The 20296-nt window shown below is 43.9% G+C and overlaps 1 protein-coding gene across 2 annotated transcripts in view; it reads right to left on the reverse strand.

The window, feature by feature from the left end:
* Positions 1–454: 454 nt before the first annotated feature.
* The window catches only part of BLOC1S5 (biogenesis of lysosomal organelles complex 1 subunit 5), an 87434-nt gene continuing 67592 nt past the window's right edge, over positions 455–20296 (reverse strand). The window contains exons 5-6 of one of the 2 annotated variants that reach the window (XM_029590630.1): positions 2112–2271; positions 455–927 (exon numbers count right to left, since the gene is read on the reverse strand). In XM_029590630.1, coding sequence (XP_029446490.1) covers positions 887–927; positions 2112–2271 — 201 coding nt within the window. In that variant the 3' untranslated portion in view covers positions 455–886. Of the gene's footprint in view, positions 2272–20296 lie in introns of both variants that reach the window. The other variant, XM_029590631.1, reaches the window with a different exon arrangement.

Consider the following 20296-nt stretch of genomic DNA (forward strand, 5'->3'; position numbering starts at 1 on the left):
AATATATGTATTTATTGTCTCTTTTTGTGTACCACTCCAATTGTTTTCATCTTTGTGTGGTTCACACACCTCTTTTTGTCTCCTTTGAAAATTCACTATTAAGAGTTCTAATTAATTCACTTATATGTCCATCAGAGCTCTGTATGGCTGTTTAAGAAAGGAAGACCCAGGACTGGGTGGGTGAGGGGTAGGAATCAAAGTCCCGATAGCTGAAACATGTGAAAACCAGCCCTGTTCCTCTCTCTCTCGAACACTCAGCTGCAGTCAGTGTTAAGCAGTAAATAGGCTATTTTGTTAAACCCCATTTTATATATCATAGAAGCCTTCTCTCACTCAAGTTCTTCACTGTACAGAACCCAAATTTCATATTTGATTTTATTGACATACAGTACCAAATGCTCAAGTAAATACATTTCAGTTTGCTCATTCTATTAAAAAAAAAAAAATCCCCAAACACATTTCATAAAATGTAGTTTTAATATATTTTAAATATGGTCTACAATATCTATTTCTATTATAATTCCTAATAAAGAAAAAAGTAGAAAAGAACTTTACAAGCATATAAATGTTAATTAGCTGTCTGCAGGGATTTTTAAAAAGAACCTATTAAAACCTCATGACTCTTAACAGACAGGCAGAAGTCCCTGCATGTTAAATTATGGAACACACAAACCTTGTCCATAAGCTATAGTATCCATTCAGCAGTGGGCAAATTATCATGTACAGACATTCCAGAAATCACCTTCCATCAGATAGGGGGTGCGTGTTTGTCATAGGGTCCCCTAACCTTTCCTATGTGGGAATTACTTTGGAGTCTGTATTTTTTCCATCCACACAAGAGAATTACAAAACTCCAGCATGTTTCTGTGTTGGTTGAGCTCTCTTTCTATGGCAGGTAGCTGCTGATGATTGATGAGGCTGTCAGACCTACAGTAGCGGACAGAAAAATTTGGCCAAGGTTTAGTGTTATTGAAAGAAATCTCAAATATTTACTCCGTCTCCTCCACTAACTTTAATCACATTTTCAACATGCTGCCAAGAATGGAGCTTTGACACCAAGCCATAATTTGACACAGGCAGCCATTGTTGGGTTGAGGCAGTTGCAACACAAACAATATGAAAGGGATTTATATTTTCTTACCATTCTGCTCTCATTGCATGTTTAAAATATTTCAAAAACTTGTTCCTATTACAGATTAACACTCAAAAATATCAAGTATCATTGTGTTATCATATTTAATTGTGCTTAATTTATTCAGGCAATAAAAAAAAACCTGTTAATACCCTTGTTTGATTATGGTACAAAATCACAGTGATGACTGCAGCTGTACATACTGTATTCCCATGCACCTTGAAGTGAGCACGCCACATGAACACCAGGGATCCCACTTCAAAACACTGCTGCTCTGTCAGGCTTATAACCACTCTTGTTCTAGCAGACTGAAAGCCCTTTAAGTGCTGCCTACTTCAGCAAACACATCCTTATAGGGAGACACCAAGTGCTATTAGAATATCCTTCTTATGCAGAGAAATGATTACTATATAGTCTGCATAAAAAAGAGTGGCAAGGAAATCCCTGCAGCCTATTCCCATTAACCACCTTGATATTAGTAACTAAGCTATGCTATGTAAGCTTACTGTAAATTGTCTTTTAATGAGAAATGATGCACATGTGCTGCATAGACTTAACACTGGGAACCCTTCTTCAGAACAGATCTAACATGGCACTCAAAATCAGGGGCTCCAACTTGCTCACTAACGGCACATGATTTTCAGCAGAGTAGCCTGAAAATCCTATGCCGATTCTCTGTTGGATGACATCAGAGGATGAAGACTGAAGAACCAATTTCCAGCCTTCTCTCACCCTACAACATTTTTAAATATAGATGTCTCCATCCTTCCTGCCTGGAAGCATAGAGATACATTTATATGAGGTAATATATGCACAGCCGTAATCTATTTTTCCTTCCGAAAGCAAACTGGTCACTGTAGTCGGATTTTATTTAACGAGCATCTTGAAACTACAGAGCCACCATACAGCATTATTTGTTTCATGCAATGGCAAGAGATGTAGCAAAACTTAGGAAGTTCTTAGAAAGAAACACTTTTACTCAGTTCCTTCTCCATTTCAGTGTATTGTTCCTTCAGATGCTCCATAGCTTTCCCATGTTCCTCATCAATTTCTGCTTGGCAACGTTCTTGTTCTTTCATAAAAATGTCCCTTTGGGCTCTATTCTTCATTTCACTAGTCTTAAACTTGCTACCTGAAAACTGAGAAAAACAAAAAGCAGGTTAAAAGCATTAATTTTCTCAGATATGGAAAGTACACGAGTAGTAATAGCAAGGAACCCCACTTTTCTCATTTCAAAAGGTGCAATAGGGATTATCTGTTTACAGAGCCCAGGCACAGTGCTGAACGAATAAGGATGACATAGCAAATGCTGACTGAAAGAAAAGCTAACTGTAGTGATATTTTAACCCTACTATCAAAAAAAGCAGAGCTCCACATCCACATTCAGTGCACAATACATCTGGTTATGTGTTAGAATTAGGATGTGTAACACAAAAGGTTATAGAAGCAACTCATCTTGCCAATTAAAAAAAAAAATAAAAAAAAATCCTAGTCCATTACTACTTAGGGTAAAAATATTTTACCTCATTAAGCAGCTATGACAGACACTGCTGTTATTATTGGTATTGATATGGATCTTACAGAATGAGCACTTTACTAAGGAGGAAGTACTGTTTCACTGATGTGTAGACAAGAGGCAGGTAACTCTCAAAGGACACTGGCTAGCTAGTCACATATTCCTTTTGAATAGCAGTGGTCCCCATCTCTACTGTAGGCATTGAATTTTGATCTCTTCTGGGCTACGGTGTCTGGAACCTCCAAGACCAAAAGCATTTTATGTACTTTTTTTTTTTTTTACACAATAGAATATTTAACCACAATAATCTGTTCTGGTATCAAGTCAGCCTGCACACACCATGCAACTTATTTGACACAATGGTTTTCTGGAGATGTAAACTTTGTGAGACTATCTGGTAAAACACAACCGGAATCTCTCTTTAACTGCAGTAAACATGTGGAGCTATGTTTTTTTTCAGTGAGAATGCTCCTGTTCAAGTGGGAGTTTAGACAGCACAACAAATCAGGGGGAAGAACTGTCACCCATCTATAAAATTCTTAAGTAGTCTAGTTTCAGAAAGTACAGTTTGTGGCAGAATATTGTTTTCATTGGAGAAACAGACAGTGGGTAACTGACAACCTTGACACAACCTGTTACACACCTTCTCTTTATTAAGCGAGTTTGGTGTCTGCAAAAGGACACATATCAAAGACTGCTCTCTCACCAAAAATCAGTGGTGGCCTAGAAGTACTTTGCACTACATTCAAATTTGCTGTTGGTTAGCTTAATGGAGACGGTAACTTTTAAACAGGTGCTCGGGCGCACACGTGCGCATGTTCGTTGGTTCACACCCAGGGACGCGGTCATTTTATAAGATATAGAAATGACGGCAGAAGAAGACCAAACGGCCCATCCAGTCTGCCCAGCAAGCTTCACACATTTTTTTCTCTCATACTTATTTTCTCTTAACTCTTGGTTCTATTTCCCTTCCACCCCCACCATTAATGTAGAGAGCAGTGATGGAGCTGCATCCAAGTGAAATACCTAGCTTGATTAGTTAGGGGTAGTAGGGGTAGTAACTGCTGCAATAAGCAAGCTACACCCATGTTTATTCCCTTTACCCAGACTATGTCATACAGCCCCTATTGGTTGTTTTTCTTCTCTCCTGCAGTTGAAGCGGAGAGCCATGCTGGTTATGCATTGAAAGTGAAGTATCAGGCCCTTTTGGTTTAGGGTAGTAACCGCCGTAACAAGCCAGCTACTCCCTGCTTTGTGAGTGCAAATCTTTTTTTTTTTTTTTCTTCTCCCCTGCAGTTGAAGCTATTCTGGATATGCGTGAAGCCTCAGCTTTTTTTATTCCCCTGCTGTTGAAGCAGAGAGCTATGCTGGAAATGCTTGATGTATCAGCCTCTCCCATGCCATGAAGCAGAGAGCCATGCTGGATATGCATCGAAAGCGAAGTATCAGGCACATTTGGTTTGGGGTAGTAACCGCCGTAATAAGCCAGCTACTCCCCGCTTTGTGAGAGCGAACCCTCTTTTCTTCTCCCCTGCCTTTGAAGCAGAGAACTATGCTGTATATGCTTGGAAAGTGAAGTATTAGGCTTATTTGGTTTGGGGTAGTAACCGCCGTAACAAGCCAGCTACTCCCCTCTTTGTGATAGCAAATCCTTTTTTCCACATTTCCTCTTGCCGTTGAAGCTTAGAGCGATGTTGGAGTCACAGTAAGCATCTGTATGTTTATTTAATATGCGTGCATAAGATACGCTCGCATATTATAAAATAGCCTGGACACATGTACATGTGCGCTCAATTTGAAATGGACATGCGCATGCCAATTCAGAGCCTGCCATATAAGTGGGGACATTTTTAGAAGGGACATTCACAGACTCCACTGCTACTTTTCCCAATTTGCTCCCAGTTCGCCCGGTTAAAGGATAGGACTTCCAAAACCCCCTAGTTTAATAGCCTCTCTTCCTCCCTGTTAGCCCCGACCCTTAAAACCCTGCTGACTTGCTTAGATTTTTTTGTTTATAACTTGCACGTCATCCATAGCAGAAGTAACGTTATGCAGCAGGGGATCCCAGCATGTGCCTGAGCATGCAAATACTTACGTGCTCATCTCTTGACCATGCCCCGACATGCCCGCCCCTTTTTCTAAACTTTTTGGGTGTGCAGTGGGAGATACATGTGTTCACGGGTGGCTTATAAAATCCTCTCGGCAGGAGCACAAGTCGGGCTGGCGCATATCTCCCGTTTTTGGCACATGCCTGGCTTTTAAAATTCACTTGTGAGTGAGCATGCACTAACACGTGTTTGAATAAGACATTTCTGGAATTCTACAATATGAAAATTTCAGTAATACAGAAATAGGAGAAAACGTTTTTCCTTCTCAAAACACTTCTTTACTCATAATTCTCTTCAACTTTAACTACAATGGGGCCAATGTAATGCTGTGTGCAGCGGCCAACGCACAGTTTAACACGCAATTAACTGGACGCGTGTCCATAACCTCTGATACAATTTGGGGATCAGCGCGTCCAAAATGCACATCCAAATCACTGCGTGGCTAATAGCGCTCATCACACGTAAATTCCATTCAGGGAAGCAACTGTGCTATCTGCAACAGGTGTTCTCCTAGGACAGCAGGATGTTAGTCCTTACAGATGGGTATCATCATCAGATGGAGCCCAGCATGGAAAACGTTTGTCAAAGATTCTAGAAGCTTTGACTGGCACACTAAGCATGCCCAGCCTGTCACTATCAAAACGTCCACGCGGGGTCCCTGTTCATTCTCATAACATAGAATACACGAGCAAAAAAATAAAATAACAAAAATGCATGAGAACCCAACTCTGTGGGGTGGTGAGCGGGTTTCCTGAGGACTAACATCGTGCTGTCCTAGGAGAACACTCGTTACAGGTAAGCACTTGTGCTTTCTCCTAGGACAAGAGGGATGTTAGTCCTCACAGATGGGTGAATGCCAAGCTACAGGTTGCTACCGGTAAGGCTATTGACCAGCAGGCACCAAACCAGATATCAACGGTAACAGAGGGAGGCAGCCTAAACCCTAACAGTGGGCCTTAGGCAGGAAGAGTTGGGTTTAAACCTGGAAGATGTTGTGAAGGACAGATTGGCTAAAACTACTATCCTGATGACCATTCTTGTCCAGACAGTAATGGGCGGCGAACGTGCATAGAGAACTCCAGATCGTTGCCCTGCAGATTTCGACGAGGACTACCTGTAAATGAGCCACTGACGCTGCCATAGCCCTCACAGAGTAATCTTTGACTTGGCCTCTCAGCTGAAGGCCCGCATGTGCGTAGCAGAAGGAAATAAAATCTGCTAGCCAGTTGGACAGAGTTTGTTTACCCATTGCAACTTCCAATCTATTCTTAGCGAAAGATATAAAGAGTTGAGTGGATTGTCTATGGCCTGCTGTGACTTCTAAGTGAAGACTACAGCCCTCTTACAATCCAACATGTGTAAAATCCACCTTGGAAAAAGGGTGGGCAGAATTATGGACTGACTGAGGTGAAAATCAGTCACAACCTTAGGTAGGAACTTGGGATGCATATGGAGCACCACCCTATCATGAAAGAATTTTGTGTAGGGCTAATATGTAACCAATGCCTGAAGCTCACTAACCTTGCGCACTGAAGTGATCGCCACCAGGAATGAAACTTTCCAGGTGAGGAACTTCAGATCGCAGGAGTGCATAGGCTCAAAGGGATGGTGCATGAGCCGCGCAACCACAAGGTTGAGGTCCCAGGACACAACAGGAGGCCAGAGGGGGGCTTCATTTGAAGTAAGCCCCACATTAAGCGACCTACTATGAGCTGAACAAAGATGGGTGTGCCTGCAATACCTTGATGGTAAGCATTAACCGCACTCAGGTGTACCCTGACCGAGGTGGTTTTAAGCCCAGCCTCGGAAAGGTGCCACAAATAGTAAAGAACTTGGAGTGCGGCAGGTGAATGGATCTAAGCCATGCCCCTTGCACCAGAAAGAGAATCGCCTCCACTTTAGTTGGAAAGAATTCCTGGTGGAAGGCTTCCTAGAAGCTACCAGCACCTGGGACAATTTGTCAGAGAGGTCCAGGGATTGCAAGACTAGGTGCTCAACATCTAGGCCGTCAAGGCTAATGCTCGGCAGTCTGGATGGTGCAGTCTGCCTTGATGTTGTGTTATCAGATCAGGTGAGGACCCTAGACGGATGGACTCCCTGACTGTTAGGTCCCGAAGGAGCAGAAACCAGACCTGCCTGGGCCAGTATGGGGCCATGAGAATCATGGTCCCCTGGTCCTGATAGAGCTTCAAGAGAGTCTTCATGTCCAGCAGAAGAGGAGGATATGCATACAGGAGACCTGTGCCCCAAAGTTGGACAAAGGCGTCAGAGGTTGGGAGTCCATCCGTCCTGAATAGGGAGCAGAAGTTGTGGGGGGAAGTAAAGAGATCCACATCCAAGTTCTCCACTGGTGGAATATCCAGGCTGCCACTGCTGGATTCAGGAACCACTCGTGTGGCTGAAAGGTACGGCTCAGGCGGTCCACCAGCACGTTCATTTCTCCAGCCAGGTACATCACTCTGATCCAGAGCCCAGGAACAATTCTTTACTGACTCCTGACAGAGGAGGAGGAACGAACCTGTGCCGCCCTGTTTGTTGATGTACCACATTGCTACCTGGTTGTCTGTCTGAATCAGGATTGATTTGTGAGACAGGCGGTCCCGAAATGCTCAAAGAGTGGAATGAATTTCCCGAAGCTCCAAGAAGTTTATCTGGCAGAGAGATTCCTGAGCCATCCACCAACCCTGCGTGTACAGATTGTCCACATGGGCCACCCAACTGTGGGGGGAGGCATTGGTAGTAAGTATTACCTTAGGCGGGCCAACCTGAAAAGGAGTCTCCTGCTCCAGATTGGACAGATTCTCTCACCAGGACAGGGAGACCTGAAGAGGTGCAGTGACAGAAACACATGCCTCGAGGTCCTAAGACGCTTGTAGCCATTGCGATCGTAATGTCCACTATGCTCTGCGCATGCAGAGGCGGGCCAACAGAGTGACAGAGGCAGCCATATGGCTCAAGAGACAAAGCAGCAGATGGGCGGAAACCTGATGACTGCTGCTCACTAAGCTGGCCAGGGATGAGAGGGCAAGAGCCTGATCTCGGGGCAGAATCGATTTGGCCTGAACCATGTCCAGTCTGGCTTCTATGAAGTCCAGATGGGCAGAGATGGGACTTGGGGTAATTGATAAACCCCATGGATTTCAGCACCTGGATAGTCAGATGTAGAGAGCGCAGTGCCCCCTGCTGGGAGGCACTTTTGATCAGCCAGTTGTCCAGGTAGGGGAACACATGCACCCCCAGATGCCGGAGGTTTGCCCCACCACTGCCAGGCACTTGGTGAAAACCCAAGGGGCTGAAGCCAGGCCGAACAGGAGTACTCTATACTGGTAGTGAGCCTCTCCTACCACAAAGCAAAGATACGTCCTGTGACTTGGGAAGATCGCAATGTGGGTGTAGGCATCTTTCAGGTTGAGAGAGCAGAGCCAGCCTCCTCTGCTAAGGAGAGGGATCAGGGTGCCCAGAAAAAACATTTTGAACTTTTCCCTTTGCAGGAATTTGTTCAGTGCACTGAGATTGAGAATGGGGCGTAGCCCCCCAGTTCTCTTTGGTTATCATGAAATAACTTGAATAGAAACCTTAGCTCTGTTGGCGGAGGGGAACGGGTTCTGCCGCTCCTGTCTTTATAAGGGCGGAGCGCTCCATAAAAAATATTTCCTGCTGGGTGGATGAACCCGACGGGCGTGGGGGAAAATCTTCCGGGATGTCCCTGAAATTCAGCTGATAACCCCAGCAGATGATCGTGAGAACCCACTGTTCAGACGTAACAAGGGGCCAGCAATGGGTGAAGTGAAGTAGCCTGTCCCCTTAGCGGGGCTCTGCTGGGGAGCTGGCTGAGGCTTTGGGGTCCACATTGGTGAGGGCGACCCCTGGAACCAGCATGGGGTGTATGTGCCTGGGAGGCAGGAGGGTAATATTTTCTTTGGTGGTAGAAGGATTTCCTCGAACTTTGCCAAGAGGACTTTCTGGCAGAGGATGGTGGGTCAGAAGCACTAGCCGATAGCTGTTGAAGGATCTCATGGTGAACCTTCAATTGGGCTACAGCATCCCCGACCTTGTCCCCAAAGAGATTCTCTCCCGTGCAGGGCAGATCAGCCAACTTCTCCTGGACCTCCAGGCAGAGGTCAGAGGCTTGGAGCCAGGCCTTCATTATAGGCGCCAAAGCCTCGCTGCCTCGAAGAAATCATAGGTAGATCTCACCTCATGTTTTCCCTCCTCTAGACCCTGTTGTATCACAGCAGAGAACACATCTTGTTGCTGCTGTGGCAGGAATTCTGAAAGTTCCTGGACCTGTTTCCACAGGTTCCAGTTATATTGGGTCATATACAATTGGTAGTAGGCAATGCAGGCGATGAGCATGGTGCCCTGAAACACCTTCCTACCTAGGGCATCCAGTTCCCTGTGATCCCGGCCCAGAGAGGCGGAGGCGTGGGTGCGGAAGCGCTTGGTTTTTTTGAGAGCGGACTCTACTACCTCTGATTGGTGAGGGAGATGGCGTCTCTCAAAACCCAAAGCCTGTTGGACCAAGTAGATGGCATATGCCTTCCTATTCACCTGAGGAACTGACACTGGATGTTCCCAGATCCTCAAGAGAAGCTCTTTAAAAATATCGTGTCCTGGGACAGCTGCTATCTCCTTTGGGGCATTGACAAACTTGAGAACTTCCAGCATCTTATGTTGAGCATCCTCCTCTGACAGGAGCTGGAAGGGGATGGCTTTGGCCATGATCCTGACAAAACCAGCAAAGGAGAGATCTTCTGGGAGAGATCTACGCCTTTCATCTGACGGCAAAGGTTCCAATAGGATATCCCCGGAATCCTCAGAGGAAGAGTCCGAGGTATCATCTCCCCAGGGGTTATATGGACCCTTGTCCTCGCTAAGGTACCTGGGCACCTGCTTGGGTGAGCCCTGTCCAATCGCTTGGTGTGGGTGCTGAGGGCATCGAGGGAAACCGGTGTACTGGTGGCTTCGAGGATAGCAAGAGAACCAATGGCATTGAGGCTCCTGATGGCCCGGGTAGAGGCTCAGGGAACTGAGGCTTCGGTACCAAAGGAGCCGATGATGCTTGTGGCCGCAGAAAATCTTCCTCCTTGGAGGACTCAACAATGGGAATCACTCTGGAGGGAGGCATCGGTGGCAGTTGGGGCATCGAGGAACCCCTTTGCACTGGAAGGACACAGAGAAGGACGCAGACACTCTAGCAGAGGCACCAACAGCGCTGATGCAGGTTCTGGCACCAGTATGGGAGCTGGTGCCGGGGTGGCTCAATGCCCCGTAGGGCTCGGAGCACCACACTCTGCAGTCCAACTCCTCCTGGAAGTCCGGTAAAGCTAGGACTGATGGAGGGGGACGAGGCATCACCGGAGCGTTCTCAGAGCCCTGAGGAGGCTCAGTGCCTGGCACTGATAGCAATGGGGAACGTCTGCAACTCCCGGGTCTGTCGGAGGATGAGGCCTCCTCACTATGGGGTTGCTTTGGGGCGGCACGGCAGCAGATGGTGCCACACCGGAACCGGAGCCGTGCGCCAACTGGTGACAGTGTTTGTGGGACTTTCCGCGATTCTTTGCCCGGTTTTTCATAGAAATGAATGCTGTGCCGAGTAAAACTGGAAACAAAGCACCTATAAAAATGAAGATAAAAAATAAATAATATGGTGATTATGATAGACACAACATAATGCAAAAGAATATAAAAACACAAATGTTCAGAAAACATGGATAATACTGCATAGACAGATACCTAAAAAAATGGAGACAATGGATGCAAAGTTAAGCATAAGGATAACTTGCAGTATCTATTTAAGAAAATTAAAACAATATGGTAAAAACACACTTTTTTTTTTAAACATTGTTTAGTCATGATCAAATTCAAAACAAACATTTAGGGGTTGATTTTCAAAGGAGTGTGTACACATGGACGCAGCTTTTTTTTTTTTTTTTAATATGACTATATCCGCGTGCACATGCACGGAGGATTTTAACTTCCGAGCGTGCATGTGCGAGCAGATGGCCTCCTCTGTGTGCAGGGGAGGGCGGGGGGGATTTTAAAAGCCCATGCTCAGCAATGCAAATCGGGCCTCCCCCAGTACCCTCCCAGACCTCTCCATTTAAGGAGTGGACTGGGAGGGAACTTTCCTATGCCTAACCCTATCCTTCCTATCCCTTCCCCTCTCCTCCCCAATCCCTACCCCCTACCTAACTCTTACATTTTTTTTTTTATTTTTTTTACCTTGTTGTGCCTCTGGAGCAGCAGTATATTCCGTGTGCCGGCATCTGTCGGCGCATGCTTTCCCGGGACAGCATTGATGGTGCTGTTTCGGCCTTCCCCGCCCAGACCCCGCCCTGCCCCTTCCTAGAGGCCTGGCACTTGTGTGTGTATTGGTGGTTAGGTGCGTGGCCGGGTCCTTTAGAAAATGTGTGTGGTGCGTGCAAGGCCCGGCCACATGCATAGCCGCCGGTATTTCTGCGCATGGACCTTTGAAAATTTACTTGTTAACCAGTAAAGTTCCTTTTAAAATTAGCCTTCGTATACTATTAATCACAGTCTGAGAATTAAAGAGTAACAGAGAATCTTACTCTAACTTTCCAGGGTTAAAAAAACCAAAACACCCTTTGTTAATAGGAAGAAGGGCATGTTCTAAGATAATTACATACAATGGAGGTAATTTTCAAAAGGTTGTGTGTGTGTGTAAATGGGCTTTTACAATTGTTACGATATATGCTATTTTTACGCAAATAAATCTTTTTGAAAATTACCTCCAATATCTTTAGCACTGCACTCTTCATGGGGAATTAATAAATCCAAGATTATTATATTTTTGACAATTTTCCAAATTTTCCTATTTACATCATAAACAATATTCTCTCTTATAATCACTTGATTTTATGTTTGTAAAGTTTGAATTTTATCTTCAGGCAATAAAAAACAATGGTCTTGTTAACAACATGGCATGCTGGGTCAAACCAAGGTTCATCTTTCTCTACAGTGGCCAGTCTTGGTCACAATTACTTGGCAGATCCCGTAAAGTAGATCTACTTCTTTGCCTCGGTTTCACAAAGAAGGCTTATAAATAACTGTGCACCCTTGGTTGATCCTACTGTGACTAATAGGGTTATAAACTAGCTGAGTAGGAGGTGACAGAAGGTAGTGGTAGACAGAGTTTTCTCTGAGGAGGGGGTTGATACTAGTGGGTGCCTCAGGCCCTTGGACTGGTTCTTTTCAAAAATATTTGTGAGCGACATTACAGAAAGGGTGCTGGAAAAAGGTTTGTCTTTTTGACGACGATACCAAAATCTGTAACAGCCAGGAAAGAGTGGATAATGAGTTGGGATCTAGCGAAGCTCGATGAATGGTCTAAGGTCTGGCAGCTAAGATTTAATGCTAAACAAAATGCAGAGTATTGCATTTAGGATGCAAAAACCCAAGAGAAAGATACAGTATTGGAGGTAAAATATTTCTAAGCACAAAGGAAGAGCGAGATCTGAGGGTAATTGTATCCGATATTAAAATGACCAAACAGGTGGATAAAGCGATAGTTAAAGCCAGAAAGATGCTTGGCTGCACAGGGAGAGACATGGTCAGCAGAAAAAGGGGAGGTGATATTGCCCCTGTATAGGACCCTAGTGAAACCTCACTTGTACTGTGTACAATTCTGGAGACCAAAGGATATAAACAGATTGGACTCAGTAAAGAGGGTGGCTACTAATATCCTCAGTGGTCTTCATTCTAAAGCATATGGGGTAGATTTTAAATATCTAAAAATATCTACCCCAGAAGAAAGGCGAGATACGGGATATATGATAGATATCTCAAAGGTTTCCATACACAGGAGGTGAGCCTTTTTCAATGGAAAGTAGGTTCTAGAACGAGGGGGGTCATGAGATGAGGTTGAAAGGGGGCAGACTCAGGAGTAACCTTAGGAAATATTTCTTTACAGAAAGGGTAGTGGATTTGTGGAATAGCTCCCAGTGGAAGTAGGGGAGCAAATGCAATATCTTTATTCAGGAATGCATGGGATAAATATATGGGATCTCTAAGGAAGTGATGAGAATTATAATGCAAAGTTAATTGGACAGCTAGGTAGACTGGATGAGCCATATGGTCTTTTTCTGCCATCATGTTTCTATGTTACTCACTCCATGGCATAGCAATAGCTTTCCTTAGTCTACCTGGATAATGCCTTATGGACCTTTCCTCCAGGAACTTGTCCAAACCTCATTTAAACCCAGCTATGCTAGTCGTTTTGCACAAGTCCTCTGGCAACAGATTCTATATAGTTTGTATGCTGATGGAGAAAATACTTATGATGACTGGTTTTAAATCTGCTAGTTAATTTCATGGAGTGACCCTGTGATAACATGGGGTAACCCTTGGTTTTGGACAGAACAATCAATATGGATTTCGATCTGTTCTCTCAAAAATACTGCTTTTCTGTATATAAATAATGAAAAATAACCTGCTTACCTCAGCAGTTTTTGTCTCAAAAGGGTAAGGTATTCAGACAGTCTTTAGAAACATAGAAATGAAACATAGAAATGACGGCAGAAGACGACCAAACGGCCCATCCAGTCTGCCCAGCAAGTTTCGCACTTTTTTTTCTCTCATACTTATCTGTTTCTCTTAGCTCTTTGGTTCTATTTCCCTTTCACCCACACCATTAATGCAGAGAGCAGTGATGGAGCTGCATCTAAGTGAAATATCTAGCTTAGTTAGGGGTAGAAACCGCTGCAATAAGCAAGCTACTCCCATGCTTATTTGTTTACCCAGACTATGTAATTCAGTCCTTGTTGGTTGTTCTTCATTCCCCCTGCCGTTGAAGCAGAGAGTTATGCTGGATATGCATTGAAAGTGAAGTAGGCTTATTTGGTTTGGGGTAGTACTCGCGATAACAAGCCAGCTACTCCCCTTTTTTTTTGTGAATGCAAATCCTTTTTTCCACATTTCCTCTTGCCGTTGAAGCTTAGAGCAATGTTGGAGTCTATTAACCGTGTACACGTTTATTGCATAAGGATATTATCTCCAGGCAGTAGCTGTCATTCCCGCGTATTTCTTCACGGAGAGGGTGGTGGATGTCTTTGTCTATTGTCTGGTGATTCTTCCCCCCCCCATCCTGTGCCTGGGTTTTTATTTTCCTCAACAGCAAAAAGCAAACGAGATGATACACAGAAATAACGTTTTTCTTGAACTTGGTATCAGAACTATTTAATATGCTCAGACTAATCCATTGTCTCCTGCCTGTAATGGGCTTCAGACATTTCTAGATAGTTTTATATAATTTTATGATTTATCAAAAACTAGAATGAAAATTATTTATCTTCTTATAGAAGAATCACTTCCAACAACAGTGCTCCTGTCCCTGAGAGCCCAACATGGCCAGTGTTTTGGCAGAACCCTTTGCCTTCCTCAGGGGTCAAATAACATGTCACTCTTGATAGAATAATCCTCCCCAAATAGCCTTAAAAAGTTGATACTAGTAGATGCAATGACTTAGGGTGGGGTGTGCATTCATTTTGAAAAGACATGAAAAACACAACTAAACACTTTGAGGTTGATATTCAGCAGCATCATGTTATAAATGATAAATAAGGACTTATCCAGCTAAGTGGTGGTGGCTGAATATCTGGTCGTGTTTAGTAACTGCCACTTATTTGGATAAGTACTTATCTGGTTAAGTGGTGGGCAGGAAATGGATGTTTTGGGAAGGAGCTACTTATCTGGCTAAGGCATAGCTTCATCAAATTGCAATGTGTTTTTGCAGGAGGCGTCCTACTATTGGGGGGGGGGGGGAGGTGCTGCGGCAATAGAGACCCCCACCCCCAAAAATCCCATCGCAGCTCAATGTCACAATGTTGGGTCGCAGCCAAATACCGCGACATAAAAATGTGGTGAGCGGGCCTTTAATGCGATGGCGGCCCCAATCTCATGGACTGCCATAGTCTTAAAGGGCTGCTGGCCACCCAAAAATTACCCGCTGCCAAATGGGGAGGTTAAGTGCGGGTCACTGTCTCTTATCTGGCTAAATTCTGTCTGAGTAATGAATTACCCAGACAAAAATTTAAACGAAGAACAAGGAGAAATTTTTTAAACCAAAAATTTGTCCGGATAACTCCTGAAGTTGCCCGGACAAATCTTTTGAAGATGGACCTCTGTAAGTTTGGCTAGGAGATGATATGGCTTGTTACTTCTACAGTGTTTCCAGCCCATTAGTCCAAGGAATAAGAGCTGGGATTGGTAATCAAACTTGAGTCTCCCATATGATGCTGCCAGTGGGCCAGTTAATTTCTCTTTTGACAAATGTGCAGATTTTTTTCTCTGAATATAAGTACTAATTCAATATTACAGGTTATCAACTTGTCTGTTTCCTTGCTCTATTGCTTCTTCACTTGGCACAGCAAGTGGTCCAACAACAGATGTTTTCTGTTCCATGTTCATCACTAACACCATTTTAAGCCAAGTACAAATAACTGTCAGCATTTCTGAATTGTAACCATAAAACAATGTCATATGGGGAGAATCATATCTAGCTCTGGGACATGAAACAAAAAACAACTATTTCAAAGACAATGCTGTTTTTACCATTTATTCTCTTCATGCTTACTCTGGCATAGACAGATAACAGAATTTTTTGGGTTCTTATACAAAGGACAGATTAAATGTAAGCTGAATTAAATTCAATACTGAATAACAAATTATTGAAGGAAGTGCATATTTTTGTATGCCTAATCAAAATTTTCATGGTAATGTTCATAACCGAGTAGCAGATAGGAGAGGAGGCAATGAGAACTTTTGAAGCACACATATATGGGAAATCCAGGAAAAGAGCCATGTTCCCCAACACGTACATGTTTCACAACATACTTCAAATCACATTTAAGATACGGCAGGTCCTTTCCACTTTTGCCCTTAGTGAAAACAGAAAACCACAGTATAACCAAAAAAAAAATGTATATATATATATATATATACACACACCCAAAAATGCTGTTCTAATATCACTATTTTTCAAAGTTATCTGTCTATGCCAGAGTAAGCTTGAAGAGAATAAATGGTAAAAACAGCATTGCCTTTGAAATAGTTTCTTTTTCATGTCCCAGAGCTAGATATGATTCTCCCCATATGACATTGTTTTTTAGTTACAATTCAGAAATGCTGATAGTTATTTGTACTTGGCTTAAAATATACACACACAAATAAATAAACACAGTGTCTTGCAAAGTCTTCACACCCATATACAATTTTCACATTGGGGTAGATTTTTAAAGAAACACACGGGAGTACATTGTGCACGCTACCCGGCGCGCACAAATGTACACCCGATTTTATAACATGTGCGCACTGCCGCGAGCATGTTATAAAATTCGGGGGTCGGCACGCGCAAGGGGGTGCACATTTGTGCACCTTGCGTGCGCCAAGCCCTAGGGGAGCCCCGATGGCTTTCCCCGTTCTCTCCGCTCCCCCCCACCTTCCCCTATCTAACCCACCCCCAGCCCTACCTAAATCCCGCCCCCACCTTTGTTTCAGCGCACTGGCCGGCTGCCGGTGCACCATCCCCCGGCACGGCCTCTGTGCTGGAGTCCTCTGTCCCGCCCCCGGACTGGTGCCACGCCCATGGCCCCGCCCCTTTTCAAAGCCCTGGGACATACTTGCATCCCGGGGATTGTGTACGCCGAGCCTATGCAAAATAGGGTTGGCACGCGCAGGAGGGTTTTTAAAGGGTTACGTCAGTATATTACGCACGTAACCCTTTGAAAATCTACCCCTTTCTGTTTAAAAGTACCAATCAAACGACATTAAAAGTAGTTTGTTTCACTAATTTATACTACATACTCTATGCTTTTATTGTGAACAAACCATTATTGAAATATTCCAAAAATAATTTAAAAATAAATAATCTAAGAAGGTAACTTACAAAGGGCCATGCGGGCATCCATGTGCACGTGGTTGCTGGTGCAGGCACATGGTCGCGCCAATTTTATAACATGCGCTTCGATGCGCACATTATAAAACTCTCTACCCATGCGCACAATTTTATATTGGCGCGCGCAAGTGGGGGAGATTTTACAACCTGTGTGTGGTGATGGAATAGGTCTTTTCATCAGTTCCCTCCCAGTCTGCTCCAATAAAGGAGCAGACTAGAAGGGAACTTCCTAAACCCCCTTCTTAACCTGTCTCCCTTTTCCCCTACTAACCACCCTACAATTTTTTGTTTTAAAACTTACTAGATTTTGGAGGCAGCAACAGGATATGTGGTCTGGTCGGATCCCGGTGGCGTGCTTCAGCGGGACACTGCTTAATGGGGCTGTCCTGGCCCACCCACACCCTGCCTCTTTTTAGTTCAGACCTTCCAATGCACATTTGGGCAGATACACGTGTGGCGTGCGCATGTCCCATCCACGTTTCTATCTGGCCATTTTGGTGCGTGTCATACTTTTAAAATTCAGCCTTAAGAGTCTTGATTGCATAAGTCATCACACCATTTGTCATAGCAAAAACAAATTAGATCTGGTTCAAAAAACTGCCTTAACAATGCCTGTAAGTTTGAGTCCATGTGTGTATAATCACAATATTGAGCTGATCTGAATGCTCCTGGATGAATAATTAAACTGTTTCTTTTGTATGAATTTAATCTGAAGTGAAAGTCAAAACATGCTGAAAAGGAGCTGCTGAAAGAATTCTGGGATAATGTTGTTATTCAAAAGCTACTGACTGGGGGAAAGCTGTAAGACAATTTCAATGGTGTGAATACCCCTTGGGGCACTGCCAGGTCTATTATTGTACAGGGGAAACAGTTTGGCACCAAGTCACTCCAGTGATCAGGGCATCCCTCTAAGTCAATAGCTGTGGGTTAAGCAATCTGCTTTGGAAGGTTACTGCGAGACCTAAGATTACTTTACAAGAACTGCTAAGGTCTCTGGCTGAGACTAGGGAAAATGTTTCTGGTCAACAACTTCAAAATTAGTCCACAAACATAGCCTGTATGGAAGAGGATATTTCCCCAAGGCCTACTGCCCAGGAGGGAAGGTTTGGTTGGCTGTCATAGTTGGTGATTCGATTATTAGGAATGTAGACAGCTGGGTGGCTGGAGGGCATGAGGATCACCTGGTAATATGCCTAACTGGTGCAAAGGTGGCGGACCTCACGCGTCACCTAGATAGGATTTTAGACCGTGCTGGGAGGAGCCGGCTGTCGTGGTACATGTGGGCACCAACGACATAGGAGAATGTGGGAGGGAGGTTCTGGAAGCCAAATTTAGGCTCTTAGGTAGAAAGCTTAAATCCAGATCCTCCAGGGTAGCATTCTCTGAAATGCTCCCTGTTCCACGTGCAGGTCACCAGAGACAGGCAGAGCTCCAGAGTCTCAATGCGTGGATGAGTCGATGGTGCAAGGAAGAGGGATTCAGTTTTGTAAGGAACTGGGGAACCTTTTGGGGAAGGGGGAGTCTCTTCTGAAGGGATGAGCTCCACCTTAACCAGGGTGGAACCATGCTGCTGGCGCTAACCTTTAAAAAGGAGATAGAGCAGTTTTTAAACTAGAACAAAGGGGAAAGCCGACAGTCGCTCAGCAGTGCATGGTTCGGAGAGAGGTATCTTCAAAGGATACTAATGATGCATTAGAATTAGAGCATCCCGACAGTGAGGTTCCAATAATAAGAAAAGTAGTCCAAGTGCCTGTAACTAAAAACTCACTTGAGCTAAAAATTTCTAACTTATCCCTATCAATTAAAAAGCAGAATGAAAATACAAACAAAAACAAACTTTGAAATGTTTGTATGCTAATGCCAGAAGTCTAAGTAGTAAGATGGGAGAATTAGAATGTATAGCAGTGAATGACGACAGACTTAATTGGCATCTCAGAGACATGGTGGAAGGAAAACAACCAATGGGACAGTGCTAAACCGGGGTACAAATTATATCGCAATGACAGAGAGGAGCACCCGGGAGGTGGTGTGGCGCTTTATGTCCGGGATGGCATAGAGTCCAACAGGACAAACATCCTGCATGAGACTAAATGCAAAATTGAATCTTTATGGGTAGAAATCCCTTGTGTGATAGGGGTATACTATCGTCCACCTAGTCAAGATGGTGAGACAGACAGTGAAATGCTAAGAGAAATTAGGGAAGCTAACCAAATTGGTAGTGCGGTAATAATGGGAGACTTCAATTACCAAAAGTCAACAGAGGCAAACCTTGCACATAAGCAAGTCCACTGAGCAACAAGTGCAAGCAGAAAGATAAAGTTCCATTCACAGTTCAGAAGTATTTTTATTGTATATTCTGGTAATCAAAATTCATTCAATCAGGCAACTCCTTTTCGTGAACAGAAGCAATTTTCTAAATATGCCCCCCGACACGGTCCGTGTTTCGTGTTAACTGCATCAGGAGGGACCACGGCATAGTATAATCTACAATAGAACAATATTTATCAGGAATGGAACAAGTAAGGCTGCAAATAAACAAATATAACATGGTAAGTACATACCTTAGTGATTCAATGCAGGAGCGCAAGCGCCCTCTAGCAGTGACAGCCATTTAAAAGGCAAAAAGGTGCGAAAGAACAACTCCTCTCGCGAGAAGCTGTAGACAGCAGGCACACATACAGCACCACACATGTAGAATTAATCATCAATTAATAGAATAGATACCATTCTATCTCCTTATTGAGACCATTGGGGAGAACCGTATCCAAAGTGAAAATCCACCATTGCTCCTTTCGACCTAGTATCCCGGCGAAATCTCCCCCCCGCCGGGTGCAGGTATAGGAGGCGTGTATTCCATAGATCTGATCCCAATTGTGTGCTCCTAATTTACTGTGGGATAGGCAGTTCAGTACTGATATAGTGTACTTCTGCGCAGGTACCAGTGAATGTTAACACCTGCAGTGGAGTTCTCAAGAAGCTTCTCTTCAGTAACTCTTCCTTTTGTTTGTCAAACCTAGATCTATGTATGTAAGAGTGGAAAATACCTTTTCCTTCTAAAATACATGCAAATACTTTTTCTACCTGTGATTTAGCACTGTGGGAACCCTGAGTTATACATCTGTGTTACATTATTAAAATAGCTGCATCTTATTCATGCTTGAATGGCAGTAGACTGAATCTGTTTTACACCAAATTGCACTAAAATATCTTGACAAACTGTTTTTACAATATACATCTATGTTTATTTATACTCAGCCAGTGCACACATCCTTCTTTGCTAGGATTGTACAACTCAGCTACAAGAAATACAAACACTGTGACAGAATAACTCAAAGTGCGCAGCAACCAGATGTTATTGTGTACTAGCAACTGGAAATGGCAATTCACACTTTTCCAAGCGGTCCTAGGCAAATGCGAGTTTACATACTATCTACAAGTGCCAGTGAAGTCTGGAAGTCTGTATACAACCCCCCACCACCCCCAAGTGTATATTTGCGGTGAAAACAGTGGAAATATCATCTCAGCCATGGAAACAAGCACCAAAAATGCAAAAAAATATTAAGGCCACTGCTAGCTCCTGATTTACCAGGGTCATTCAGTTTATTCATTATTGTAACAATACACAG

Source organism: Rhinatrema bivittatum, chromosome 2 (assembly GCF_901001135.1).
Source record: "Rhinatrema bivittatum chromosome 2, aRhiBiv1.1, whole genome shotgun sequence".
Taxonomy (NCBI): Eukaryota; Metazoa; Chordata; class Amphibia; order Gymnophiona; family Rhinatrematidae; genus Rhinatrema; species Rhinatrema bivittatum.